The sequence below is a fragment of the Asterias rubens genome, chromosome 12 (genome assembly GCF_902459465.1).
Source record: "Asterias rubens chromosome 12, eAstRub1.3, whole genome shotgun sequence".
Taxonomy (NCBI): Eukaryota; Metazoa; Echinodermata; class Asteroidea; order Forcipulatida; family Asteriidae; genus Asterias; species Asterias rubens.
Window position 1 is genome coordinate 735,669 of NC_047073.1, and position 14,187 is coordinate 749,855.

General features: G+C 38.5%; 1 protein-coding gene across 1 annotated transcript; it reads right to left on the reverse strand.

Moving 5' to 3' along the window:
- Positions 1-4,450: 4,450 nt before the first annotated feature.
- Positions 4,451-5,659, reverse strand: LOC117298079 (GTP-binding protein Di-Ras2-like). Its single transcript, XM_033781316.1, has one exon. The coding sequence runs from the start codon at positions 5,354-5,356 to the stop codon at positions 4,730-4,732; it is 627 nt and encodes a 208-aa protein (XP_033637207.1). The 5' UTR covers positions 5,357-5,659; the 3' UTR covers positions 4,451-4,729.
- Between the last annotated feature and the right edge of the window lie 8,528 nt (positions 5,660-14,187).

Sequence of the window (14,187 nt, forward strand, 5' to 3'; positions counted from 1 at the left end):
TATGCGCGTTTGTACTCCACGTTTACATGGAGGAAGAAGTGTAGAAATTCGGCATTTACCCTGTAAGCGAAGAATGGTGATCGCAAGCGCAGAATTCAGCAGTCGGTAAGCAGAGTCATAATATTTAGGCCCCTTTAAAAAAACGCAACGGTACGTGTTTGTACGCTCTGAGTTCAGTGGGGGCGCTGTGTAAGGGTGTGATTCAAGGGGCTCTATTGCGTCACACGCACGAAGATGTACGCGGTTTACGTTTAAATGGCATTTTTATGTATACGCGCGCACAACACCAAAGCAAAGTAAAATTTTGCGTTTCCACCTGTGATATCACAATACCATGAACATTTTTCTGTTGATTTGTCTCTTCTTTTAAACTGAAATCTGCAAAGAATGTTTTCCCGACCGACCATATTTCGTTCTAAAGGGCAACCACACACACGTTGGATCGGATAACCTGAAAATGGCTGCCGCGAAACTTAGTCCTCGTTACGTTGCAGACCTTCGGGATATTTGGGGAGCAGCATGTGGGGGTGTCGTGCGTGAGATGTGCGGATACAATGTTGCGTTTACCCCGGTACCACTCTTATCACAAAACGGTCGAGACTGCTTGCCATTACAGGTAAATAAGAAAATTAGCACATTGTACCCTTCAATTCTGGACAAAACATTTTGCTTTCAAATACTGTATTATTCAATAAAGTTTCAATTAAAACCTACATTTATTCCCATACTTCATGAAAACAGTACAAACAATAATTTATAAAGGAATAACCAAATAAATAAGGCTATTTTACAAGACAGAGAATATTATAAAGTATGGAGAGGCATCCTCTCGAAGCCGAAGCTTGTGTTGAGATGCCTGATGGACTGACAAAATACTGCTTGACAAATGTTTGGCTAGGCAAACATTGAGTTGGCCACCAGTCACAAACATAACGTACTGTTTCTGTTAAGCAATACATGTTGTGCTTATCAAGTTGTGCTACACCCTTTATGAAATTTGGCCCAGTTTTAAGTTTTATTCAGACTGTTTTACTAATCGTAGCAACGTATATTATTGACCAAACGTTGCTCCGCATTTGGCTTAGCGTAAATTGTTTGCTCAGCCAAAAATAAAAACGTTTGGACTATACAAACTGAATCTTTGAGTGATTTGAAGTCATGGCTTCTAATCAACTTCAGCTCACAGCAAATTATTTGATTGCTTGCAGGTCTTTACTGATGTTCAGTCTTTAAACTCCGGGGCTGTTGTAAAACTTGATCACACTCAGAAACGAATTCTCGTTACTGCGCACGACAGGAAGTCTGGACTGGTCGCAAGTATTAATCAATTTCGAAGGTAAGCTATATGAAGGGCCCAATTTCATAGAGCTGCTTATATTAACCAAAAACAACTATATTAAGTCACACTGCAGCGATAACGAAAACGATAACGATCACGACGCGACCGCATTCTATTGGTTAAATTGCTCCTAGTACACACACGCTCATATTCAACCAATAGAATGCGTTCAATTTGCGTCGTGATCGTTATCATTTTCGTTATCCCATCATTTCTTTACCATGTCAGGCGTTATCTAAGTCGAGAACGACCAAGACATTCTACTGAAGAAACCACCCTACTTGAAGAGATTTCGCTAATGAGCGGCCCCAATAACTTTGAGATACTTCAAAAATCGAAATGTTTTCTTGGACAACAACAAGACACAAAACCCGATGGCGGGTACCAGACCACCTTTAAGCTAGGCATCTACAACGTGCGGATTCGCAAGGTGGATCCACGGAAACTTTTGAACTGCAGGATAGAATCAACATCTCCGGTGGCCAGACTAACCAAGAAGAGAAGGTTTTACATGGTCTACGAGACACACGTAGCAGAGAAGGTCACGTGTCACGCTAAGTTGTCTCAGATCAACACTGACAATGACGCCATTAAAGAAACTTCGCTAAAACAGTGCCCCTTGGTCTTCCGGTTTGTGGAGATACGAGTAGACCGACAGGGTGTTGTGAACGACATAAGATTCAACGTGACACGTCATAAAACCAAGTTAAAGGTCGTGTGACTTTAATCCGCATCTTGTAGGTTAAAGGGTCTGTTTTTGGTATTGACTTTGAAAATTAATGGCAACACAAACTCAAGTGGTAAGAAGTACAGCAGCTTTGGAAAGTATAATGCATTTAATAAAACATTTCACTTCGAAGTACTACGGTTGTGGACAAATATTTCACAATTAGTCCAAACAAATTTGAATACAGATTGTGTTTTCTGATAAGGATTATTCCTGAATAATTGTTGACTACCATAAATGGCCGACCTTGTTAGTTTGCACAGTAAAGGAAAACCACGCAATTTCGAGGCAAATTTGTGTGGATCATTGTATTCTACTTTGAAAACATATTTCCAACCACACTATACATGTATTTTATTTTAAAAAAACGGTTACAAACGCTTTCTATAGACCAACTCGTCCGATCCAAGGCAACGTGTTCCTTTAAGAAACAGCGCCTCTGAAGTAACGGAGTTTTTGAGAAAGTAGTAATTTCTCACTAAAATATTTGAATTCGATTTCGAGACCTCAGAATTAGATCATGGGGTCTCTAAATCAAGCATCTAAAAGCACACAACTTGTACAACAAGGGAATTTTTTCTCTTCCATTAATCTCTCGCAACTTCGACGACTAGTTGAGCTCAAATTTTCACAGATTTGTTATTTTATATGCATAGTTGAGATACACCAAGTGAGAAGACTGGTCTTTGACAATTACCAATAGTGTCCAGTGTCTTTAAGATTCAAGCAATCGAACGGTTCCAAAAGCCAAAGGTATTAGGCCTACCTTTAAAGCTCCAAGTACCGGCAGTATTTTTTTGGAAAAGACCCGGTTGCGCAATCCTCGACAGTATGATTCTCTTATGAGTGTCTTCATCAAACTACAGCTTCATTCTGAAGGACAAAGTGTTTTCGTCAACAACATGGGGGCCTTTTCGAAATCAATCAACTGCCGCTGTGGCTCTTGTTTAGACTGTCATCGTAAGCATTCAAGATCAAATAAGGCTTGGTTTGGAGCTGAGGCCGATTTCATGCTTTCGAAAAAATCTTTAGAATGAGCCGATTGTTGCTCAACCTCGTTATCATAGTATCAAAACAAAGAAAAACAAAATTAAATGAAATTATACATTTCTTGTTTTCTTTATTTTATATATTTCTCAGTAAATATTTCTTGTTTTCTTTATTTCAATATTTCTCAGTAAATAAAACTTACTGCACAAAAAACTTGTTGATATATGTACCTTTAGAAATTAATTCACTTCAATTTTAAAACTAAGAAACTTTCAACTTCAAGTCATTAAAAAAATAACGCACATTGTCCCTGAAAATATCAAAATTCGTTTAAAGTGTAGTAAAAATTCAAAATATATTTTAAAAAGCTTTTTGTAACCGTTTTTTTTTTCTTTTGGGTAGAAATATTGTAATATGATAATGTATATATTTATCAATCATTAAGGTTTTACATCTTTCGAGTTCATTGTAATATGATAATGTATATATTTATCAATCATTAAGGTTTTACATCTTTCGAGGACAATACAGACCTCGTTGAGAATTTAAATCAATACAAATAAACTGTTTAAAATGTTTGAGAGCTGTAATAACCTGAACAACTAAATGACAATATTAAGTTTTTGAGCTTATGTGGCAGTCTTGTCCAATTACATAAAGCCTGTAAGAAAAGAACTTACTAAGCATGCAGAAAAGTATAGCTCAAAAGAAACAGTTTCCCAGCCAAACTTAAATTAAGTTTACATATCTGCATTGGTGTCCCACTCATACTTTTGCTTCGCAAAGAAGTTTGTCAAGCAATATTTTCTGCTTAACAGCTTTATAAAAGTGAGCCATGTGACCATGAATATGCAAATTAAAGTAGATTCTAATAGTCAATATATTCCTGCCATTGGCTGCTATTGCTGCAGTCAAACAATGGACGCGCCAAACACAGCTCTCAACCAATGAAATGTCTTCCTTTGACCTCAGTGAGGACGCCGTTTGGGATTGTGACGTCTTATGCTTTTTTTTTTTTTTTCAAGTCTGGGTTTACAAGACAAAGTGTTTTCACAAGATGCCTTGTACGTTCTTTAGTGTACTTATAAATCTCTTAAAATGCATGTTTTACTCAACATTATGAAACCTGTTATGTTTTATCAATGACTAGTCGAAAGCCAGTAATTAATGGTTCCGTTATTTCATTTGTCTACTTCTCTCTTCAAGCCGATTGCAAATCAACTTTCAGCTAAGAATCGCATTACGTTATGCTTTTTTCCATAAAGAGTGTAAATAAATTATATAGATCTAAGAATTTCTACAAAACAAAAATGTAACTGTGAATAAAATCAAAGTCGAGATAAATTATTCAAGATGAAAATATTACACAAATTAAAAGAAATAATTTGCTGTTATTCGATGCATTGGTAAGAATGTGGTCAGACACGTGCAAATCCCTCGGAGTTACCAGCTTTCTAAAGGTGACGCCCATCACCAACAAAAGTAACACACATTAAGGAAAATCACATTATGCTGTTACAAGTCAAAACTTTAAACACTTACAAAGTAAAGTTAGATTGGATCATGTATTGTCATTTTCAGAAGTTCAAACAGTTCTTTGCAATAGTCTTGGCTTCAAGTCAACAAGCATAGCACAGTTTCTTTGCAATAGTCTTGACTTCAAGTCAACACTCTCAACTTCGGCGAATACTCTTCAGTCTTCTCAAGAATGACAGGGATCGTTTCTGGGGCTGTGAGTCCGTTTCCACCGGCAAAGATAAGGACCGGTCTCGTGGGTTCAACACCACATTGGCGACTTGTTTAAAGAGACTGTTCACGCTGTCTGCGCTTTTGGCGTTGCATTCCACGTACCTGACGACATCCATATAGTCAATCAGTCTGAGCTCCGCCTCGGCACTGCTTACACAACCCGGGCGTTTCTGGTCCGATTTGGTTCCGACAACAAGGATTGGCACGTCTTGTTCTGTGCGTTCGTCCCGGATCTGTTCGAGGATACAAAGAGCGTCTTCGAAGGATTTCGGGTCTTGAAGAGAATGTACTAAGAGGAATATGTGACCCGTGGAGATGTACAGTCTCCTCATGGCAGGGAAATCATAGCTTCCCGATGTATCCAGGATTTCCAGTTTACACTTCTTGCGGCCCTGCCACGCGTAGCCAATGTGAATGTCATCTACCGTTGGCTTGTAGGTTCTTTCGATGTCACCTTTAAGGAACATGGATATCAGAGCTGACTTGCCCACACCCGTAGAGCCCAAGACGACTAGACGGTAGGAGTCAGAATCTTCAGATCCCTGCTTCATGGTGCTTAAGTTGTATAGATGAAGTCTACCAATTAAGGTGCTCTGAGACAGGTGTTTGTCTTATCGGAGGATTTTCATCTGAATGGCTCTATCTTAGTTGAGACTTCATCTTTTATACAGAAAGAAACTCCAAATTCGTGCGTCACACTGAACAACTACAACTACCAATTACACAGTAAGACTTCTACATTGCAGAAAGTGCAAAGGGCCTTGAGCACTCCTGGAGGTGACTATGCAACTTCATTTAGAAATAATAGTAAGACAAAAGTTCTCCAATAAGCCGTATGTGCATGGTAAATTTAGATATCACGTGTCCTAACTTCTCACTGAGCTATATCGCATTTAAAGATCCTTATTGGAACATAGCCTGATAACGCTATTACCATGAGAATTAGCTTGGGTGAGAGAGTCTTCCACCTATACAGTCACTATTAACTTCGTAGCCCCGTAGAAATGAACAGGTTAACATCCAATACACCCCACGTTCTTAGATATTTTAGTCGCAAGTTGGATTTGGGGTATTTTCTTGCTAACACTCAGCATGAGACATTTGTTTTGGGCTCTGTGGCTTCAGTGAACCTTTCAGAGTTTATGTACACCATATTAAAACAAGTTAAAGAGCAGCCAGTACAGTCGCGTTCGTGTGAATATATTGGCATACCACGTCCATATTATGTTGTTATGTGCTGCAACCGGTAGGAAATACTTTATGAGCAGTTACACAGATATATCGGTTTTACATGAGAGGGTCACCGCGTATGTTGAGTACTTATATAATACGTAAAGAGTGTAAACATGGGATGGAGGAGGATGGTCCAAAAAGAGGGCGCTATCAGAAGTAGTTTGTATACAGTTTATCATGTGTGGGGTGGGAGGGGCGTATCTCCGGGAGGCCACATCTCAAATCCCACAATATTTTACATTCCCAAAACACGTCGGTCTAATTGATTTGTAATGGACATAATGGACGCATCCTGATCAGGAAATGGCAGGGGATTGACCAGGGACAGATCAGAGGTCTCATTGAGAGTATGAGAAGACGACTCCTTGCCGTTCAGGACAATGATGGAGGACACACCAAGAATGGAGGACAGGATAACAGCAGTTTTAGAGTTAAAGATACGGCAATTAATTTCATGGTCATGTAAACGAAACGAGTTTGTGTCTTTTGTCTTGATTTTGTCTGAGTGTGATGCTTATGTGAGTTCCCTTTTGGAATTGGGGTGAATAGGGGCTTTTGCAACTTTTGAAATTCGACCTTAAGCCACTCAAGTGTCCATAAATCCACCAAACAACATCGTAGCGCAATACAAGATGTGTCAAAACGTGCAGAAATTAACGGTGAATAGAAACGAACAATTTATTTTTTTTATACTATTTCAGATTCCGATAAATCTGACCATTTGTAAGTGTTTAGATACTTTATTGGCGCAGTTTACGTTAAACTAAACTAGTTGACCACAACAAATCTCTCCAACGTAAAGCTCTTCATGGTTGGGGTCACTATTGATCCAGGAAGTTGAAATAATATACTTGCACAGTCTATAAATGGACCTCTATTGACGTTATCAATCCTTGAGCACTGAGTCTACGAAAAGGCGCCCTCCTCAAATGACGTCACATAAACTACAATAACACATGCACACGTGTACGCGCTGTACATGACTCTCAGCCAATGATCTCCTTCCACGCTTGCACGTTTTACAAAGATTGCGGCCAATGCAAGGGGTCTATTTGGGACTACATGTCTGTGTAAATCAAATACGGCCTTGTTTCAAAATTGGGGGGATGTTGGCATACCCATGGAATTCAAACATTTTGAAAGGTCAAGAAACCCTTTTTGCAATTAAGGAGACATACGATCAGACTGAGGTTGCATACTTCATTGAGGACACACATTCGACCAAGGGATGGTCCAGATGTGAATTATCTGGTTTATCTTCACTGGTATTCCTGCGAGGGTTTGAAATAAATACGTGGAAATTACGGGGCCACGCGCATGACAATTTCCGGTTTAATTTGGTGCTCGCAATGGGCCGGATATGGTGTAACCCCGCCCCACCCCCACCCTCACTCCATGTTGTCTTCATTGTGAATATAACTTACGTACAAGAGGAAAATAGTCTATACGGGAATCATTTTATTCTTTGCATCTAAATCTTCACTGTCGTGGTGCTTTTCAATTGGGAATTTTGTTTTCTAGATCGTATCAAAAAGGGGCATCCTTAAAAACAAATATCAGGAAACATTTTGAAGATTGAAATTCTATGCCTTCAGAAAAAGACAAAAATGCACACGGGAACATTATACATTTTCCCGGATTCCCGGTCATGATGGGCCCTGACCAATTTCTTGGTCAGTATGACTAAACAATGTGTCAAAGTGACCCCTAAATGGGTCCAACTGTCGCAGGGAGTTAACATTTTAACCGGTCGTGTTAGCCTGACCCAGAAATCAGGCCCTATGTGAAATCGGGCCATGGAAGAGTTCACTCCTGGGTTCCCTAAAACAATCATGAAACACGATTGAACCATTGAGTGAACCTAACTGACGAACCATTGCGGAGGTTTATGGTTTTCGTATCGTATAGTAGTTTCTTTTATCACCTGCCACGTCTACGACCCCGGTTCGAATCCCGCTGGGGCACTATGCGGGTTGGGTTTTCAGTCCCTGTCTTAACTGCGTGGGTTTCCCTAAGAAATAGTTCTCTGTGGTTTTCCCACCACATGTACAAAACTAAAACTTCGTTACTAATATATTTAATCGGTGCTAGATTTCAAGTGTTAAAAATGAGTTTAAAATACCTATTTATTTTATTGCTTGATTCGTACAATTATAACAATAGTTACGGAACTCAACTTAATTTGTGTAGGTTCTAATAAACTTATATTAAAGATGTGCATACAATAATATGTTTTAAAATCAAGACTCAAGAAGTAGTTGAGAAAGTGCCATAATTTCTTAAGGTGCTCGGTAAGGGGGAATGCGAAATAAACAAACCGTAACTCAAAGTTAGCCTCGCGGGCTTTTGGAGGTTTTAATGGTAAAATTATTCCCAAATTGAGGTATATGACGTCCTTAGCAACACCCTTATCAACAGCCGTAGCCGTAGCTGTAGACGCCAATTTGGAAACGGCCTTATGGGGTTCAACCTCGTTACCACTTGTTTAAATATTTCATTCTCCCTACTAAAATTATAGTAAAAATCAGGTGGGTTCGGTGAAATATTCATACCGTTGGGCAAATGTTCGAATCTGTTGACTAAAACAGAACTAGATATCAAGAGCACTGAACAAATGTGCCCTTAAAAATCCTTCAAATACTTAATACTACACGAATTCAAAGACAAGTGTCTTGGACAACTTTCTGTTCTAAAAAGGCAGGGTATCCCTTTGGTAATTACTCTGAAAGTTAGTGTGCATAAAAAACTACTTGGCAAGAGCACTACTGGAGCGCTCCTAATATTGTTAGAAACGGCACCCTTTAAATCTGAGAATGGCTTTAGGCTTGAAGCCTTTCCCAGGCATCTGAAAATTACTTGCCACCAGAGTGGTTGACAATAAAACTTTTTAACATTTTCAAACCCTGCCTTTAAAAGTTAGGGTCATAGATTAATGTCTAAAACTCTAAATGCGATTCATGCATAAATCGTTTCTGAGATGTCTGAGGGCTGGCTGGTGTCCGTTCGAGAATGCTGCAGCCATCAATGATGCGGTTGGTACCCGCTGTCACCTTGCTAATTATGGATTGATTTGACACGCTTGTGAAAATATTGCGACTGTTTTTTGTTTTTTGTTGCAGTTTTTCAGCTAAAACTGTCAAATGTTATTTACCTGTCTTTGTAAAACTACGCTGTAACACAAGCTATATGACCCTACCTTTATCACGCGATGAAAGCAAATTGTGATCAGAATGTCAATGTTTGGTGAAATTATTAATAACAATGAAACTTGTTTACTTTAAGTTGTTTTTTTTTCTTTGGGGGAACCTACGATGGATGCAAACAGCGTTGTCTGAAATAAATTATCATTATTATTATATTCTCGCTTTCACTTTGTTCCCCATTATATTATATATTTTATACGACTATACTTGATTCACATACTATTATAATATTATAAGATTAAATATATATATATTTCTTTTTTAATTTTACACACATTTTACGATGAAAAAATAAACGTTCGTCAGCCTTTTGTTCGTACTACCTTACCAAATCTTCAGCCATGGCATAATCATCTCTCCTGAGATAAATGTTTAAACAAAACATGTAAAAAAAAAAACGAAGGAAGGAAAAATTTACTATTTTGAAAGCGAAGTAATTGCAGCTTGAAAAAATTTGCGTCACACTCAGGCACTCGGGCTCTTCCAAGGAAAAACATCCCAACTCGAATTTTATTTGTTACTAATCATTTAAAATTTCGAATGCATGATGTGCATTGATATGAAAATAATGTCATATCTTGGCCTCCTTGTAAAACACTTTCGTTCCGTATTTATGGCAAAACAACTCATCTGCTTTTCTTAACATGTAATATTTCAAATTTGGCGGTTTTGCCGTTGTGCTCGCAATGGCTTAGACAAAGAAAGGGAGATCAGGGTGCATGGATCGGAAAAAGGTCGAGTGCTCGAAGGTCGAGGGCATAAAGAATTTATGAAAGAAAAATTAAAGCTCAAATGAAGCGAAAAAATTGGTACTTTTAAAATTATCTTAAGAAATAGAAAGTGTTTTTACCATCATGGTTTCATCTTTTAAAAGACTTTGCCCGTCCTAAAGTTACTTGTATCAGCTGCTGATTTTGATTTCAAAGTCACGTTTACCGCAAAGATGAGCCTTATGTGATGAAAATCGATGAAGAATAGACACCCCGATGTTTGAAAAAAAAGAGATATATACACTCTAAAAAATATATCAGTCAAAACAACGCTAAGTAGTCGTATGAGACATGATTTTGACTAACTTGCATCAAAACCATGCCCCTTATGACCAATTAGCGTTGTTTTGACTAATATATTTTTACAGTGTATGCTAACCTAGAACCAAACACCGGTTAATTCTACATGCAGTGTAGTGGACAGATGACCTCATTAAATAAAAAATTGTGCCGCAGTTATGTCCCTCTATGGGCGAAGGGACTCATAGCTTGTGGGGATTCATTAAGGCTTAGCTAGAAGGCATATGTGTTGGTTAGAAATAGAAACTTGAAGACTTTTCTCAACAGGATGCTGAATATAAAAATTAACCATGCTTAGGTGAAGTTACTCTATAGCAAGGCTATATTAACCAGCCAAAACACAGTGATGTTCATTATAAGTTTCTCGTTTCAAACTAATCGACGCTAAAGGAATTCTGTTGAGCAACAATTTTCATAGAAAGGAGACTGTGCAAGTATTTTTTTTATTTAGGGCCTACTATAATATTGGTAATACAAACAAAATGCGGCAGCAGTATAGCTAAACGGGTCACTTAAATGGTCAAAGTATAAGCCCATGAAAAAATATAAAAAATCACAATCAAGTTAAAGGTAAACAAATTACAAAACCCTCATTAAAACATATGTCTTGCACATAAATCATTCTGAATGTTGAGACACGTTGTTTCCTTGATTTAGTAGGAATGTTGGAATGGTCTCATTAAATGAGTGAATACGAATGATTATAAAACCGTACAGTAAAACACATCAAGTGGATTTGTCTGCTGTCGCATCATTGTAAACAACATGTTTGTTTCGATGTCTCATTTATGTCTAAAAATACAAGTTCACCTTAAACAGGTTTCTTACAATGCATGGCATAACACTCTTACATGAGGAAATTGTTCATCACATTATATAAAATTTAAATTAACTGAAATTCTTACCTTGGCCGTAAACCTTTCCGGAAATAAATATCATGGAAACCAAAATCAGCACAACTGACGACCTCATTTTAAAGCCACCTTTATATAACTGGATCCAAGAAATACAATTTATGTTCTTTTGCGACCCAACTCACAGCAAGACGTGTTGCTGAAACAGGTTGTATTTTCACTAATTCCTGAGCCTGCCCAGTTGCTGTTTCGGTTTGAATGCGGAACTGTGGGTTGCAAGTTCAGTGCTGGTACATTAATGCAAGCTATATACCGGTACTAGTTTTCTTTTGTGCATATTAATATTAATCTGGAGGGAGGAGTATGTCTGTGGATTGGACTTTGTACTGTTGACGGGTACAGATAAAGAATATATTTATAAAACAATTATCTTGATCAACTTTAAGACATACATTTTCTTTAATTTGAATGTTTTAATTACCTTGGACGCTTTACATTCGAATTGGTTTAACTTAAAAATTGTGTTAAACAAACATCAAAAACATATTCAGTAAGTAGAGCTGGGGCCTTATTATGAAGTTATATTTTTCCAAGCTGACCTCAGTGGCAACTAATTGTACATCAGTACTTGTAAGCACAATGTATACAAAGATCGGGGTCCCTGGTTTAACGGTTTCATGGTAAAAGAGAAAACGACAGTTTTGCACAAATGGAAGCATACTGTGATGCATGCTGGGATGGACCCAACATCATGGCTATGCTAACCATGATCAAAGAATCGGCGCTTGAGGGACTCAGAGAATATATACTCACGTCAAGCTTACAGCTAAGCAGGGAATTTCTATATGCGCGTTTGTACTCCACGTTTACATGGAGGAAGAAGTGTAGAAATTCGGCATTTACCCTGTAAGCGAAGAATGGTGATCGCAAGCGCAGAATTCAGCAGTCGGTAAGCAGAGTCATAATATTTAGGCCCCTTTAAAAAAACGCAACGGTACGTGTTTGTACGCTCTGAGTTCAGTGGGGGCGCTGTGTTAGGGTGTGATTCAAGGGGCTCTATTGCGTCACACGCACGAAGATGTACGTGGTTTACGTTTAAATGGCATTTTTATGTATACGCGCGCACAACACCAAAGCAAAGTAAAATTTTACGTTTCCACCTGTGATATCACAATACCATGAACATTTTTCTGTTGATTTGTCTCTTCTTTTAAACTGAAATCTGCAAAGAATGTGTTCCCGACCGACCATATTTCGTTCTAAAGGGCAACCACACACACGTTGGATCGGATAACCTGAAAATGGCTGCCGCGAAACTTAGTCCTCGTTACGTTGCAGACCTTCGGGATATTTGGGGAGCAGCATGTGGGGGTGTCGTGCGTGAGATGTGCGGATACAATGTTGCGTTTACCCCGGTACCACTCTTATCACAAAACGGTCGAGACTGCTTGCCATTACAGGTAAATAAGAAAATTAGCACATTGTACCCTTCAATTCTGGACAAAACATTTTGCTTTCAAATACTGTATTATTCAATAAAGTTTCAATTAAAACCTACATTTATTCCCATACTTCATGAAACAGTACAAACAATAATTTATAAAGGAATAACCAAATAAATAAGGCTATTTTACAAGACAGAGAATATTATAAAGTATGGAGAGGCATCCTCTCGAAGCCGAAGCTTGTGTTGAGATGCCTGATGGACTGACAAAATACTGCTTGACAAATGTTTGGCTAGGCAAACATTGAGTTGGCCACCAGTCACAAACATAACGTACTGTTTCTGTTAAGCAATACATGTTGTGCTTATCAAGTTGTGCTACACCCTTTATGAAATTTGGCCCAGTTTTAAGTTTTATTCAGACTGTTTTACTAATCGTAGCAACGTATATTATTGACCAAACGTTGCTCCGCATTTGGCTTAGCGTAAATTGTTTGCTCAGCCAAAAATAAAAACGTTTGGACTATACAAACTGAATCTTTGAGTGATTTGAAGTCATGGCTTCTAATCAACTTCAGCTCACAGCAAATTATTTGATTGCTTGCAGGTCTTTACTGATGTTCAGTCTTTAAACTCCGGGGCTGTTGTAAAACTTGATCACACTCAGAAACGAATTCTCGTTACTGCGCACGACAGGAAGTCTGGACTGGTCGCAAGTATTAATCAATTTCGAAGGTAAGCTATATGAAGGGCCCAATTTCATAGAGCTGCTTATATTAACCAAAAACAACTATATTAAGTCACACTGCAGCGATAACGAAAACGATAACGATCACGACGCGACCGCATTCTATTGGTTAAATTGCTCCTAGTACACACACGCTCATATTCAACCAATAGAATGCGTTCAATTTGCGTCGTGATCGTTATCATTTTCGTTATCCCATCATTTCTTTACCATGTCAGGCGTTATCTAAGTCGAGAACGACCAAGACATTCTACTGAAGAAACCACCCTACTTGAAGAGATTTCGCTAATGAGCGGCCCCAATAACTTTGAGATACTACAAAAATCGAAATGTTTTCTTGGACAACAACAAGACACAAAACCCGATGGCGGGTACCAGACCACCTTTAAGCTAGGCATCTACAACGTGCGGATTCGCAAGGTGGATCCACGGAAACTTTTGAACTGCAGGATAGAATCAACATCTCCGGTGGCCAGACTAACCAAGAAGAGAAGGTTTTACATGGTCTACGAGACACACGTAGCAGAGAAGGTCACGTGTCACGCTAAGTTGTCTCAGATCAACACTGACAATGACGCCATTAAAGAAACTTCGCTAAAACAGTGTCCCTTGGTCTTCCGGTTTGTGGAGATACGAGTAGACCGACAGGGTGTTGTGAACGACATAAGATTCAACGTGACACGTCATAAAACCAAGTTAAAGGTCGTGTGACTTTAATCCGCATCTTGTAGGTTAAAGGGTCTGTTTTTGGTATTGACTTTGAAAATTAATGGCAACACAAACTCAAGTGGTAAGAAGTACAGCAGCTTTGGAAAGTATAATGCATTTAA